Raw genomic sequence first — 15,424 nt, 5'->3', positions numbered from 1 at the left:
AGAGGCACGAGGAAGAGGAGGTGGGAGCAGACAGTTAGTACACAGAGGGCAGACTAGGGAGGCCGCTAGCACTGTCATCTCACTTAATCCCCGCCTCAAAAACACACCCCGCCAGCCACGTGTGTCTAAGTGGGCCGGGGCCTGGGAGGAGGGCGGGGCCTGAAGGGAGGAGGGCGGGGCCTGGCCTGGCCCCTGTCTGGGGTGTCAGCGCTCCCATGCTGGCTGCTGCAGGCCGCCCAGGTGATGTCACTGAATGGAGACAAGAGACCTGAGAGCCAACCTCAGCGCACGCGACACAGCCCTCCCTGGGTCCCTTACCCCAGCCCTGGTCCCAGCCTCTGCCGCATGTGCTCGGCCAATCGCGATGCTGTGTTCCAATGCCAAGTTTCAGTGAATGAAAGGCGGTCCATCACCTACCAGGTGTAGTGTTTCCCCGCCCTGGATGCATTTGTTGAAGGACTCTGGGGCGGAGGATGCAGAACGTCCCGTTTCTCTTCACCTGGTCCCTCCCATAAATGAGCATTTATTGTGGGACAGGCGCTGGGCTGTGGTCACACAAGTGTGTTCTGCTCTGACTAGTGAACCCCGCGAGAAACTCAGCCGGAGTGGTTAACCGGTCCTTTCAATCGGGGTTTGCCCGCGTGAGTGATGCTGGTCACCGTGGTTCGCTCGGGAGCCCGACACTTTGCAGGTCTCCTCGTCTCCCGCAGTGTGTAGCCTGTGCCTGACCCATGCTTAGCACATGCTCGCTAAGCGATCATTTTTGTCTTGTAAGGTTTGCTTCAGGTCTCATTCCTTCCTGTCGACTACTTTCCTTCTGGCAATAGCTGCAGCCTCCTATCACCAGCTGGCAAGGGAGTAGGTAGCCTGGCTTGTTAAATGGCCCGCAAATAAGAGAAGGTGGACTGAGTGAAAACTAACGTGGTGTCTCATGGGCCCAGAATGTGAGCATTTGGTCAGGGTTTTGGTATGTGTTTGAGTTCGTGGCCCCTTCGGGGTTAAGGGTGTTCCAAGAAATTGAGATAGCTCAGGAGCGCCCCCTGGATCAATAACACCTTCCCGTGTGTGTTCACGTGCTCTTGAAATATCCCTGCGCACCTGATTTTAACAAAGCATGGTCTGAATTCACACCGTGCAATCCCCTCATTGATATTATGCTCAGACCAGCGGATTTAGCCAGCTGGGAAGAACACATGGAATCTTAGCATTAGCACAGTCTGTTTTATAAATGCAATGGTGTGTGTGTGTGTGTGTGTGTGTGTGTGTGTGTGTGACGGTTCTCAGGCAGAAATCTAATCAAGGCATACTTTCGTTCACACACCTGGGATGCTTTAGCATAGTATCATATTTCAGAGCTGTTAATAGCCCTTGGAGATCTTATACCTCATTTGTTTATTTTATAATTGAGAAAACAAGCTCAGGGTGACGTAAATACACTGAGTCAGAATTAGAACCATGTGGCCAGCCCATTGATGTATTTATCTCTCTGAACACTAGGTGGCGGTGTAACTCCATCTTCAGCTTTCTATCCTGGGCGCTTCCCTGCCTGGGAGGGACACAGCTTATGAGACTAGTCAAAGAGTACATGTCCTGCTCCTTTGACTAGTCACACTGCCTGATTGGATAATAGCGTGTCTACATTTGAGGCTTTTTTCTTTCAGCAGTTATTCATACCTGGGGGTAAACATATGTTTTAAAACAAAATCACAGCGTGTAACAGTAAGTGCTGGATTTCACACTCCAGGAATAACACAGGTCTGGTCACTCCCTAATGCACCATACCTGTGCCTTTCCTGTGCTCCTGTCTGGAATGCCTTATCCCAGTCTTGCTCGTTTACTAACCACCCCCTCTCCTCTTTATAATCGTAGCCATCTTCCATCGGAAACCCTCATCCCCCCCAGCAAATGTATTATAGGTATCTGCCCCCTGAAGACCCTTTACACCTGGAACCCAATAGCATTTTTTGTTAACAGTATTGTTACCAGTTGGTTAAATCGTGGTCTCTTCCCATCAGATTGGCTGCTCCTTGAAGGCCAAGATCTTAGGTGCCTCTGTATTTGCAGCACCTAGTACAGCGTCTGGCCCAGGGGAAGTTTGCTGGTTAATTGGATGTGTCAATGCATGGATGTTTGGGGGCTCAGATGGAAAGAAGGAGAGGAAGAGAAGGGAAAAGAAATAAAAAGAAGGGGAGAAAGGGGAGCAGGAGTGAGGGGAAGAAAGTGAAGGGAAGGAAATATGGGTGGGTGGATGCATGGATGGATGATGGAGAGATGATGGATGGATGGATGGATGGATGGATGGATGAATGGATGGACGGATGGATGATGGATGGATGGATGATAGAGAGATGATGGATGGATGGTTGGATAGATGGACAAACGGATGGATAGGTGGGTGGATGGATGGACGGACGGATGCTTGGATGGATGGATGGATGGATGGACGGATGGATGGATGGGTGGGTGGGTGGATGGATGAATGAGTGAATGGATGGGTGGATGGATGGATGTTGTTGGATGGATGTTGTTGGATGACAGATGGATGGATGATGGAGAGAAGATGGATGGATGGATGGATGATGGAGAGAAGATGGATGGATGGATGGATGGATGGATGGATGGATGGTTGGATGTTGGATAATGGATGGATGAATGATGGATGGATGGATGGATGGATAGATGGATGGATAGGTGTGTAGATGCATGGGTAGATGGATGGATGGGTAGATATTCCATGGATAATGGAAGAATTGATGGTGGATGGATGGATGGATGGATGGATGGATGGATGGATGGATGGGAGGATGAGGTGTGGGTGGATGATGGATGGATGGGTGGTGGTGTGGTTTATACTTCAGCCATGGAACCTACAGACCAGTCACCTTACCCTCTGCTCCTGTGTTTCCTTCTTGCAGGTCGTGGGCATTTTTGCTGGATTTGGGCTCCTGCTCTTGGTGGCCTCCCCGTTCCTGCTCCTGGCCACTCCGTTTGTACTTTGCTGCAAGTGCAAGTGCAGTAAAGGTGACGACGACCCATTACCCACCTAGAGGAAGGCATGCTGCGGGAACAAGACCCCTGCCTCCGGGAAGCGTGGTCCTCCCCCTCCTCTCTTCGCCACCCCCCATCACTAAACATCTTTCTTGCCTTATGCGCCCCATCGAGCTTCACAGTGTCACGCAGGATGCCGTGATTTCAGGGACTGATGTCAGAACATTTGCCCAGACAACAGGTGGAGTCACCTAGGCATGGGGAAGGCAGGCCTGGTGTGGGCAGTGCATGTCCCCACACAGTCGGTCTCTGCAGACTCGACAAAGGAGGTGCTGTAAGAAGCATGCCGGGCAGTTTTCTCCCTCTGGCGGTAGACTGGGAATGTCTGGAGGTTGCAGAGAGACCTTCTCGTGCAACATGTTGTCCGTCCCCTCTTGGCTTCAAGGTGGCGCCATGATGCTGAGAGAAGTCTTTGAGGACTGCAGCTCACTTCAGACAGAATCCAATTATTCCGACTTGAGAGAAGCACTCTGTTTATGACAACTGTTTTTATTACTAATGGCATTTAGTAAAACCCTTTTTAGAAGGCATTTTTGTTTTCTTTCCAACTGAGAAGTGAAAAATCAACAAGGTGCATCTAAACCATCCTATGCCTTTCTTGAAATGTGCATTTTAAGAAGTTATTGTGAAAAGACTTTTCTGGCTCGGCCACTTTTCAGGAGATTTAGAAAGCCTTATATGCCCTTTGTGTTCCTCTTGAAACTTGTAACGACTTTTCGAACGCTGTACGCTGTGCACCGTTGTAAATGTGATTCCTGCACCGCTGCATTTCTTTGAAAACACTGCTGTGTTTAAAGGAGCATCACCGCCAGTAGATTTGCCTTTTGTTTTTTCTCTTTGCTGACTCAGTTCAGCTCATTCATAGGCTTGTCTCTTCTCACCCGGGTGTCATCGGAGAATTCTAATGTCTTCGGAAACCAAATGTTGTGCTTGGAAATAGTTCCACTCGGGATCACTTTGGTTTGGCCGCCTGCCTCAGTCTCCCCAAGTAGACAGTGGGAAGACAGCCAGGCCCTGCTCCTCAGAGGCGGGGCCTCTGGCAGGGCTGGGGAGGAGTTTCCCGGATTTTCACAGTTTTTAAATGACAGCTGTTTTGGACACATCACATAAAATTGCTGTTTTGTTTTTCAGTCTAGTTGTGGAGGATGTTGCATCACTGCTATTTTGACTGGAGATTCTATCCCTCAGTCTTTTATAGGCTGCGTGTGTGGCCGTTACCATGGCAGCAGAATGCCCAGATCAATAAGACACATGTCATCCCATCGATTGACTCTGAAAAGTGGGGGGAGTGTATCTTCTTCACAGAGAGTTAAATGTAATATGGCTCTTAAAAGCCGCATGTGCTTTTAAAGAGCAAACCGATTGCATTGAACTCGGGGCTTCTAAAAATAGGGGAAAGGCAAATGTTGTAGATTCATCACAGGGGAACGTTTTAAAACTTATTAAGCATTCCACAGAGGAGCACAATGAAAACCAAATCTGACTTGTATCTCAGTTGTTTGCGTGTTGTGAGCACGTGTGGAACGCGGGGTGGTGTTGAATCCTTCCCGTCCTACCTGCGCGTTCATCTCAGGTCCTGGTTCACCTTCCCGTGTAGAAACATCTTATTTCTCAATGTTCAGTATGTTAGAAGAAACAGGATCACCTCACTGCACCTCTAGTAGTTATTTTCTTTGTGAAACAGAAGCCATCTAGGAAACCAGTCTGTCAAAACTATGAGGAAAGAGTTCTCCTAATTGTGGTCTTAAAATTCCCTCACTGGAGAGGAGCATCGCATTTTGCGATGGAGCCCGGGTGAAGTCTGTAGCTGGAGATGTTGTAGTAGGGTCTGGAGGTAGAATGGCTTTGCTGAGAGGGCGACAACCGTGTGAGGCCTGAGATGAAGTCAGTGGCCCTGGCCTGAGACCTCCTGCCAGAATTGGTGAATGCAGTTGTCTAGCCAATGCCCTTTAAAATGTGCTGAACACAGCAGGCCCGTGGCCCCATGTCCGGCGGTCTGCAGGGCAGGTCTTCACCCCATCCCAGTTCATCCTGCCTGTACTAGCTGCTGCCCATTGCACACGGCACGACTCCATATAGTGCACCTCCCCCTTGCCTTTGGGGTGGGGACCAGAGCCTCAGAAAGGTTGTGTTCTCTGGGCTGGAGCTCAGGTCTTTATTCTAGTGGGTCGGGCCGTCCGTCTCTCCTGGGGAGCCCGTGGGCAAAGCCTGCACATCCGAAGCCCCAACCATCCTTGTGCCTTCACCTCTGACACGCTTCACGAGCACGAGGTTTGACCCAGGGAGGGACCACAGAGATTCTGGGGCCAGAGGATGACCTGGTTGCTCTGAGTTTTTACATCCAGCATGCCTCACTTTTCTCGTTTGGCTTGAGTAGTAACACAACTAAAAACGCCCCTTCACCAGCAGGATCACACTGGGGTCCTTCACAACCTTGCGTTTCCCATTCCCTGGTCTTTCAGTCAGGGTACCATACCCACTGTTCATGGGGATGCACTGCTAACCAGGCTTGGTGTCAAATGTAAACGGGGCGTGCGATGGTGGCTTGCGTTTTGGGCTTTAACCTTGCTGTCACTCCCCAGTAAAACTTGGGGAGCTCTACACTTATTAGGTGGACTTGTTCCTGTTTTCCAGCACAGTTTGTCTTAATTGAAAATGACATTCACTTTCACAAACAGTTTTCACGCAGACCCCTTGGGAGCACATGCCTGTTTATGCATCCAGAGCCCGCTAAATCCTGGGCAACAAGAGGGAAGAAAACCCCTCCAGGTGGCCCATGGGTGCGGTTGCCCCGTAGGTTATCTGAGTCCGGAAACTGACAATGTTCTGAGGGTTGCCTGGACATGCCCGATCGCTCAGGCTGGCTCGGTCATGTCCCTGTAGCCACGCAGCCAAGCTTTGCCATTGTCGCAGGAGGCCACCGACTTCAGAGGGGTCCCTGTGGATGTTCATGTAACAGCGACTGACTTAGGGTCTCAGCACAGACAACACCTTTGATGGCACAAATTCCTGTCCATGTCAGTTCTTCCTCAGCCCCCAGGAGCTGCAGGCCCAGGAAGCAACACTCGCCACTTCTGGCATCTTCTTAAAGGGGACAAGTTCTCTTTATAGCATATTATTCCATAAAACCAGCTTAGGAAGCAGCCCAGTTCCTGAGTAGGATTCAAGGCCAAGGGGACAGGGATGATGGGATACGCAAGAAATCCTTCAAGACATGTTTACCTTTTTCACCCGTATCACAAACGCTAAAAGGTATTTCACAGATTAGAAGAAGACATTTCCCTTGGGAGTCTTTAAAAAATTAGGGGAGCGTAAAGAACCAGGGTGAGCTTTTTGTATACTTCTCAGATTCTCATTTATTAATAAATGCCCCCTGTATATAGTATATATACATAAATCACAGTGAAACCATCAAGGGAAAACATTTTGCATGTGTAAAGCTTCATGAAGTTCTCATTGAAAAATACCAAAGCTTGTTTGTCCCTTATAATGAGCCCAAGCCGTTATGAAAAGAGACAAAATGAGATGATGACTGGTTTTGCCAGAAATGCCGCATGGGACGAAAGGACTAGCTGGGCACCAGAACTTGGGGTGCATGCTTCCGGGGTGCAGAAGGCTGTGGTCCCCGTCCTCCCTGCGGTCTCCGCAATCTGTCTTCCACAATCCAGGAGCCTTCAGGTCGGGCTGGGCGCCTGTCACACGCCTGCCTGCTCCTTCTCTGCTCATTTTACCACGGGTGTATTTTAATCTTGCATAAAAACATGCATGAATGAGTCATGCACTTGTATCCGTGATGTATTTGACAAGTGGTGGTAAAAACAAAAACAAGTTTGTGTTTTTGAAATGTCACTAGCACTGTGATGTATAGAAGAGCTGTTTTGAATGCCTTTTAATGTTGTGTTTTGTACTTTGGAATCATATGGATAAGTGTGATTTGTAATTTCAATACATATTTTAAATGTATTGTGTCTTATGTAGTTTGTCCCCACTCTCCTCCTCCCCCCGCCCTCCTTTCAGAAGGGATTTCTTTCTAAAGATATTTTGGCTGGAATACAGGTTCCTTTTGTAAATCCTGTTTGGCTCCATCTTTTGTACATTCTGGGTTGACTGGTGGCTTGGAGATGGAAAGTGTGTTGAGGGCTGGGGGGTGAAGGCAGGAAGGGCGGGTGGGGGCGGACCTTCCTGCTGGGAAAGCAGCTCCCTGTTCAGGCTTTCTCTCCCCGGAGAGTCCACCAAAGTGGCCTGGGTCGTTGGCAAGTCACCACCCTTGTGCCTTTCTGTCTCCTCGCGGTGCCAGCCCAGGAATGCGCCTTAGCCAGCACCGCCCTCTCCGAAAACAAGTACTTAAACACCTACCCAGTTCATGGGGGACTTTTTTTTTTTTTCATAAAAATCAGTGACATTCTTCTTCTGCTGGGAAAACGAAGTGGAATGAATGTGGACACTCATTGTTTAATAGGAGAAACGAGGGTAACCTGAAGATTAGAGTAGGTGACCCTCTTTTTCATTTGCCTGGTCTAAGCTTCATGGAAGAACAGGCACCTCATTCATTAGCGTGAAGCGAAAGGCAAGGGAAAGGTGAAAGTTTAAAACCCTCCCTAGCATTTTGAGGTGAGTCGTATTTTGTTCGTGTTTAAGGGGTTCATTGCTGGCACTCCAGCAGCGCCTGGTCTGAGGGGGTGGGGGTGGGGCAGTGAGCTGGCATTTTCAGGCAAACTGCATAGTGGCTGAGCCTCGTCGGTGGTTAATGTGAAGAAATGTTTGTAGCCTGAAGGAGCAGATAAGTACATCATTCGTATGGTTCAAGTCCAGGAGATGAGGGGACATTGGCGGGATATAAAGTCTTAATTGGTGACAAGAGTAGTGGGCGAGAAATAACCGGTTAGATCACATAACTGTCATCTCAGGAGAGAGAACCCGGAGGTTTTGTTTGCAGGTTCCATCTGGCACCCGGATCCTGACAATGAAGGGACAGAACAAGAGCCTCACCCACTCTGCTACATGAGACGTTTCCAGCGACAAGAGTGTGAGGTGCGCTCGGAGCTGAATCGATTTCTCTATTCTGCACAACTTCCTAATTCATTGTTGGGGCACAATGCATGTGAAATGGTAGTATAATGTTTTTATTAATGGCAAAGGAGCAATCGGCATGTTAATGAAACTTGCAGATGAGCGTAGACTGGGAGTTATCAAACAGCAATTAGGAGAAGCAGACAATGAACAAAAAAGAGGAAACGTTACAACAAAGGAAACTTCTGTTTCTGCAAAACGCAAGCAAATGCATCTGCCCAAAATACTGTGTGGGGAAGCCGAGGGGGCGAGGCTGACTCCAGCCAGCAGGGGGCGCCGCTCCAGGGCGAGCGGCTTGGGAAACGCCTGGGGGGCGTGTGGGGTGACAACGGTACCATTTTCCGGGGCAAGCAGCGTCATCCCTGCTTTCCAGGAGAACATCGAAGTTGCCTCGTTTTGGTTGCCCTTTGGAGGGTAGTTTGTCCTGGGAGTGAATTCAGCTGCCAGGGCCTCCCTCCCTTCACACCCCGCCTTGGTCAGGCCCTCAGTCTCTCCCTGGCCCAGCGCTTACGCATAGTTCCCCTCCTTTAATCCAGATTAACTATGATGCTTAACTAGAAATCACACAAATGCTGCCCAAATGCCCCACTGCCTCAGCCGCTAGAGCCACAGCGGCAGTCCGTGCTGCCTCACAGAGAGTCGGGGGTGCTGTCTCAGCATCACCACCATGACACTGAAACAGGAAAAAGGGATCGCTGATTATCTTGGCCAAGGAAACCTTAGAAAACGGCCAAGGTGATGACCAATCTCTTTTCTTCTTCTACGATGCTTCACTCCGCAAGGGCGCTTACTGCTTAGCATGGAACATGAGACGCCATGACACAGCATTTCCTAATCCTCGCAGAAATGCTGGATGTCAGTATTACTTTGTGCCCACTTTGTAAATCGGGAAACGGAAGTCTTGGTGCAGTGCAGTTCACCTGCCCACAGACCTCCACGAGGTCCTTCCGACTCCAAAGACTGTTCTCTCCCCTGAACTGTCTCGTTGTCCAACTGCCTCTTGCAAAGTGGTCACAGAGGAGGCGGGTGGCTCATTATTTCGAGAGAAGCTCATGATGGCTCAGAAAGGGTGTCTTGTAAGTGACGTAACTGGTAGCAGCAAAACCGGCTTCACCCATGCTGCCCCGTGGCCTTGTGCAAGGGTGTCTCTAGCCCACATTCCAGAAGCTTGGTGGCCAGGCTCCCCATGCTGGGAGCATATTTTAGGCTTCTGTTGTGACATGGAGGGTGCCACTTGTCTGCTGCAGACCCTCCTGTTCCCTGTAATGCTTGGCTTGTGTGTGAAATGGGGGGACTCCTGCACAGGGGCCCACACACGCCGTGGCATGTGTAATATTTAGCTAAAGCTAGCAGTTAGCTATGGTTTCCTTTCCAACGTTTATCTCATCATTAGCCTTTTTATTTCCCCTGTGGAGCACTAAGTGTCTCTGGAAAGTGACTTCTGGGCAGTGTTTCCACATGCATTTAGACTCTTCAACAGAATTTTTCAGTTTTTAGTGAAATTGCAAAAGTCAGTTTAGAGATTTGCAAGTGGTGATAACTTCTTTCCTTTGATCCTCATGAGATTTTCTTATCCAGCTGGTAGGTTCTTAGAGTTGGAAGGAATCTCAATAGGCATCTACCGCCTTTATACTGAAAATGGGGCCTTGGCAGAAGCATAGTATCGCCTAGGAACCAGTTAGAAATGCAGAACCTCAGGCCCCACCTCAGATCTACTGGGTCAGAAGCTGGGTTTTAGGAAGATCCCCAGGTCTCACCGGGGTCAGCTGGGCTGTGTTCTCAGCTGGGGCCTCCACTGGGCAAGAATCCACTTCTAGTCTCATTCACATTGTTGGCAGAATTCACTTCCTTCTGTAGGTCTGTTGTCAACTGGAGGTCCCCCTTGGGCCCTCGAGGCTGCCTGCAGCTCCTCGCCACCTGGGTGTCCTCCACATGGTGGGCTCCTTCATCACATCTGCTAAGTAAACCTCTCCAGTGTAGGCTAGCCAGATGAAGCCATAGATATATTACATATGCATCTGTATTTATAAGTACATGTACGTATAATATACATATGTGTGTGTGTGTGTGTGTGTGTGTGTGTGTGTGTGTGACCAGATACATTCATCATGGGAGTGACACCTTTGCCTTGGTTAGAAGCAAGTTACAGATATTGCCCACACTCAAGGTGAGGGAATTATATAGGGTGCGAACTTGGGAGCTACCTAGGGTCTTTTTTGTCATACAGATAGAAATTTGAGAGCAATGATCAAATCTAATCTGTTACCCCATCCCTCATAGGTGCAAGGACCTAAAGCTTTGCCTCTGAACCACTGTTCCTGAGTGACATCATTGAATATCCAACTCCTGTCATTCTCATTCGCTTTCAGACCATCCCCGCTGTTCCACCAAACACCTCTTGCTGAGGTCACCAGTGACTTCTCTGTCACCCAATCCACACACGACTGTTTGTTCTTCCTACCTGGCCTCTGGTCAGTGTTGCCAAGCTGACATTTCCTCCGTGACACCTTCTCTCCTCTGCTTCCCCGTATCTCCCAGCTGCCTTCCCACCTCTCTGGACACGTTTCCTCGGCTTCCTTTCATGCTTTTCCTTCTCTTTGCAGCTTTTCAAATGATGGGCTTATTCAAGGAGGAGTCCTATAGCTCTTCTCACTCAGCTTTCTCTCCTAGATGGTGCCATCTCCTCAGCCCAGACCTCTTCTCTGGAAACCTCTCCCTTCCCCAGTTCATGACTATTAGAGGAAGAATTGTGTCCCCCGAAATCCATATGTTGAAACCCTAACCTTCGATACCTCAGAATGTGACTGTATTTGGACATAGGGCTTTAAATATGTGATTACGTTAGAATGGGGCTGTTGGGTTGGGCCCTAATCCAATCTCGCTGATGTCCTTATAAGATGACAGGAGGACACACAGAGAGACACCAGGGGCTGTGTGCACAGAGGAAAGACCAGGTGAGGACACAGTGAGAAGGCGGCCATCAGCACACCAAGGAGAGAGGCCTCAGGAGAAACCAAACATGCTGACACCTTGATCTTGGACTTCCAGCCTCCAGGACTGTGAGGCAATAGATGTGTGTGGTTTAAGGCCCCCAGTCTTGCATTTTGGTTATGGCAGCCCGAGCCCACTAACCCAGGGCGCTGTGCCAGATTCACTCCCCAATGCACAGCTCCACCACAGGCCAACTGTCCCTCCTCAGCGCACCCCACCATCGTCCATCTAGGGTATGTGGCCCCTTACGTCTCTTCTTGGTCATTCTAGCTCTGAATTCTGCAGCACTGGTCCAGGCCCACTCTCCACTTTCCAGTATTCTCTCAGCGGCACTTCCGGCTCAACCTCCTGGTAGGGAATTGCAAGTGCATATTTTGTTGACCATCCCTGAGGCCAACCCTTCATGCCAATTCAGTGGTTTTCCCACCTGGGCGTGGCCCCCTCTCCCACCCTCAGTACACACTTTGGTGAAACCCTTTAGCGCCTCGCATGTTTGCAGATCTTGCATCCATATCATAGCAGTCAGAAGCACACTGTATTCAGAACCACCCCAAACCTGAGCCCCCCAGGCTCCCTGCCATCTGGTGGTCTGGCATAGCTCTTGGCAGCCTCAACTTGGAGCTCAGTTCTGTGGAGCCACTATCTGCCGAGACCTCCTAATGCTCCCTGCCCGGGACTGTGGCCTCTGAGAGCCCCTGGTACTTATCCAAGAAGCTGCTCATCCACCAACTGCAGGTGAGAAGGGAGGCTATGGAAGTTCGATTTCTACCGTAGAGTGGCAAAGTTGAGGTGGAAACTCTCGTGCTGTCTTTGCGCCACACAGAAGATAGATTCCGTGCCCCCATTGGAGACGGCCATGCAGTGGCCCACATAATATCTACCTACAGTACAGTCCAAGTTACCTGATGGCAGCTTGGCTTTTCCTCTATCTGTCTAGTCCCAGTTCTAGCACAGCACCCGGCACATGCTCAGGGCTTAACATTTGCTGAATGAGTACTCTGTGGATCATTCCAGAAGCAGGATTTAGGAGCAGCTTAGTGAGGAAGCACTTTCTAACCTGAAGAAGCAGAAAGCGGGTGGCCTCTTGGCAAGGGTGTTACAGAGGCACCGAGTGTCAGGCAATCAAGGGACCTGAGAATCAATCCATCGTCCATTCATGCACTAGCTGAATGAACTTGCACAAGCATTTTCTCTGATTCTCATGTTTCTTGTTTACCAAAGAGTGAAAATACACCCCATGCTAACTGTTCTGTTGGATGAGATAAGCCCTGTGGGTGGAGGAACTATTTGTCTTTCCCCTGCAAGTACCACGATGGTTTCATCATTCCCGTGGAGATGCGAGTAGAGACCTGCTAGTTCCTAAGGCTGGGAGTTCTCAAACTCCAGTTGCCCTCCATCAATTTGGATATATTTTAGACAGCCCTTTTAGCACGAATAATTCCCGGGGGTGGGTAGGCAGAACCTGAAAGAATCGTAGTGCATTTTCTCATAGAATCTTCCCAAAGTCAACCGTTAAGCAGGCATTTGTCGGTGGACACAGGTATTCAGGAAGCGGAGGAACTCGTGGGACAGAGGTAGTTTGAGAAGCTTCTTGGCAGAAGAGCAGCTGGGACTGAGTGTCGAAGGGACGTGTCGGTGCAAATGGGAGACGAGACATGCAGAGGTGAGCCAGCGCTGAGCTTCCAACGTGTGCTAGGTGCTTTCCACATGCGACTGAACCCTCACAAAGTGTAGACAGAGGCCTGAGGACCAGATGGAAGCAGAGATCCCAATGCCTGGGAGCCAGTAACCAGAGATCAGCAATCAGATGCCTGTAGCAGTCCTGGAAGACACCCTGGAGGCAGGGCGGGCAGGGCTCTGCTCCGGGTGAAGGACGTGAGAAGGGCAGGGACAGTGCAGGAGGTAAGCTCAGGGCTGGGGCAGGGTGGCAGGACTAGCACACAGGACTTTACCTGGTGCACCACTCAGCCGACCACCCTCTGTGGTTCCCCTGGGGGCAGCTGTGCTCACCAAGGCCCAGGAAGAAGGGATTCTCCGAGGTCCCCATGGCAGGCCCTTCAGTGAGGGGCAGCCCACGGGACCTTCATCCACACTTTACTGTGAAAGATCCGATGCTGGAAAACCTCTGAATCCTTAAGGTGCGTAGACGTGGACCCTGGTAAAAGGGCCAGCATGTACTTTGCAAACACTGAGTAGACAAATAATAACTCAGCATTGACTGGAAGTCTTCATGTCTCAGGCACTGTGCTTCTTATCTGGAGGGAAATATCACACAGCGTTCCCACCGAAATCTCAGATTAGAGGGGCAGTGATGCAGGAAAGGGGCCACGTACCAGGCGTGGAGCGTGGAGAGAGGGGTGTGGCGGTGGGAAAGACGGGAGGAAGAGCGGAGCCTTGAGCTGAACCTAGAGAGAGGCATGGTGGTTTCAGGAAGGAGCCTGCAGGAGCAGAGCTGAGGGCCACTTTTTAATGTCTAAGGAAGTTGAAATTCTTATATGGAATGGGAACCACTGGAGGATTTTAAATTGGGGAGTGACCGTTAAATAGCATACTTCAGAAAGATTTCCTGGCAACTAGATTGGAGGGGAGAAGCCTGAGATGTGCACGGTTTGCTGGGGAGTTGAGGTACAATAGATGCGGACTCCGGCCAGCATGCAGTGCCCAAGGATGACCAGCAGATGGCACTCCAGCACCACATTTCTCCAGTTTCTGGCGGGGCATGTGCTTTGAGGCCTTTTGTTACTGTTATTTATTTTGCTGTTTTTGTTTTTCATGTTCCTTGGAGTTTCGTGTCTGCTGCTGGCCCTTCCACCCTGTACCCACCCAGCTTCCTTTCATCTTCTTTTCAGAATACTTTCTTTCCCCACCCCGAGATTAACCAGACTAAGGTAGGGTAGCAAAGAAAGACAAAAGCAAGCGCTCAGTTTCAGAAAGGACAGTGTGATAGTTGGGGCAGCCAAGCGGTCTCTGCTCTGCACCTGTGTGCTCAAGGCCAGACCTCTGTGGCCTGGGGTCATCACTGCCAGCAGGAGGGATCTCGGGTCGGGGAAACCAGAGATCCAGAAGGTGGAGGTGGACAGGTACCATTCGCCATGCACCTGCCTCACGTCCCTGCACCCCAGGTGGGCCCACCTGTTCGAGACCACATTAAACCAGCCTGTGCCTTAGAAGTCCTTCAGTAACATTCTGTGTCTGCTCTTAAGGACAAGAGATTTCGCCATGCAATTTCCTCCCCAGAGGCTCCTTTCTTCGTAGGAGAGACGATTCCCAGAGGCACCGGCCCCTTGGGCGGGTGGGGTGGGGGTGGGGGCTCTGTTCTGTCACTCACCCATTTTGCCATCTCCCTTTGACTAGTGTTTTTGGCCGTTTCTAATCCTTTGAAGGACTCCGTGAGCTAGGCACTGCTCTCCCATCTTTTCTGCCTCTTCATAGACACTCCTAGGTTTAAAGAGTGTGGAGTCAGGAGGGTGGGGATCCTAGAACCTGGGGTGCAGTAGGAGGCAAATGTCCGCGGGGTGGGGGTGTGTGGGGGTGGTTGTGGTGGTCAGGATATTTCTCAGAGGCCCACGGTCCACCTAGGCATCCATATGAGTATCTCCTCCCTGCAGAAAGGCCTGCAGAGGCCAGGCCCAGCCGAGGGCCACGGGGGACAAATCTTGGCGGCGGGCCCCAGCGAGACAGTTCCTCCCTGAAGTGGGTGGATGGAGGTTCCCCACTTTGGATGCTCAGTCTGTTCACTCTGTCTTCTGCTCTGGGGCTGCGGGAAAGGGGGTGTGGGGGGCAGGGAAGAAGGCAGGCCAGCTATGTGGCCCGTTGGCTGCGTCGTACTGGGTCTCCTCACTGGGATGAGCCTGTGGGTCTGGTCCCTGAACTCCCCACCCATCAGGGTGGGCGCCCCCGCCACCGTCACCCCTTGGCTGGAGAGGCTGAAGGTGCTGGCTGGGTTTTTCTACGTGTTGTTGTTGGTGGGGGTGTTGCCACGCCCCACCCCCCGCCCCCAGCTCATGGTGCGGTCCGGTGACATCTTCCGTTTCTGCCGTTTGCGGGTCGGCCGCCGCGTGGGCCCCCCCAGGGGGCGCTAACATGCGCCGCCACGTGGGGAAGGCCCGTCTCAGGGCGGCTTGGAGGCTGAGGCTGTGGGTGCGGTGGCGGGACCCGAGCTCCTGCATGGCTCCGTGTCGCACCGAGTCGGTGGCAGTGAAAAGTGGAATTGGACAGCCCACGCCAAGCGCCGTTTTGGGAGGGGTGATCTGGCCTCGGGGGTCCTGGGCATGCGTGGCAAGGATGCTGTGGGACGAGCTCCGGGTGCGGCCCG

At 51.0% G+C, this 15,424-nt stretch overlaps 1 protein-coding gene across 1 annotated transcript in view; it reads left to right on the top strand.

The window, feature by feature from the left end:
- RNF144A (ring finger protein 144A) overlaps positions 1-3,359 on the top strand; it is a 32,503-nt gene extending 29,144 nt beyond the window's left edge. The window contains exon 7 of the mRNA XM_019646287.1: positions 2,916-3,359. Within this exon, the coding sequence (XP_019501832.1) occupies positions 2,916-3,047 (132 nt within the window). The 3' untranslated portion in view covers positions 3,048-3,359. The remainder of the gene's footprint in view (positions 1-2,915) is intronic.
- The last annotated feature ends 12,065 nt before the right edge of the window (positions 3,360-15,424 follow it).

Source organism: Hipposideros armiger, unplaced genomic scaffold (genome assembly GCF_001890085.2).
Source record: "Hipposideros armiger isolate ML-2016 unplaced genomic scaffold, ASM189008v1 scaffold_100, whole genome shotgun sequence".
Taxonomy (NCBI): domain Eukaryota; kingdom Metazoa; phylum Chordata; class Mammalia; order Chiroptera; family Hipposideridae; genus Hipposideros; species Hipposideros armiger.
This window is presented reverse-complemented; position numbering and strand designations above follow the sequence as displayed.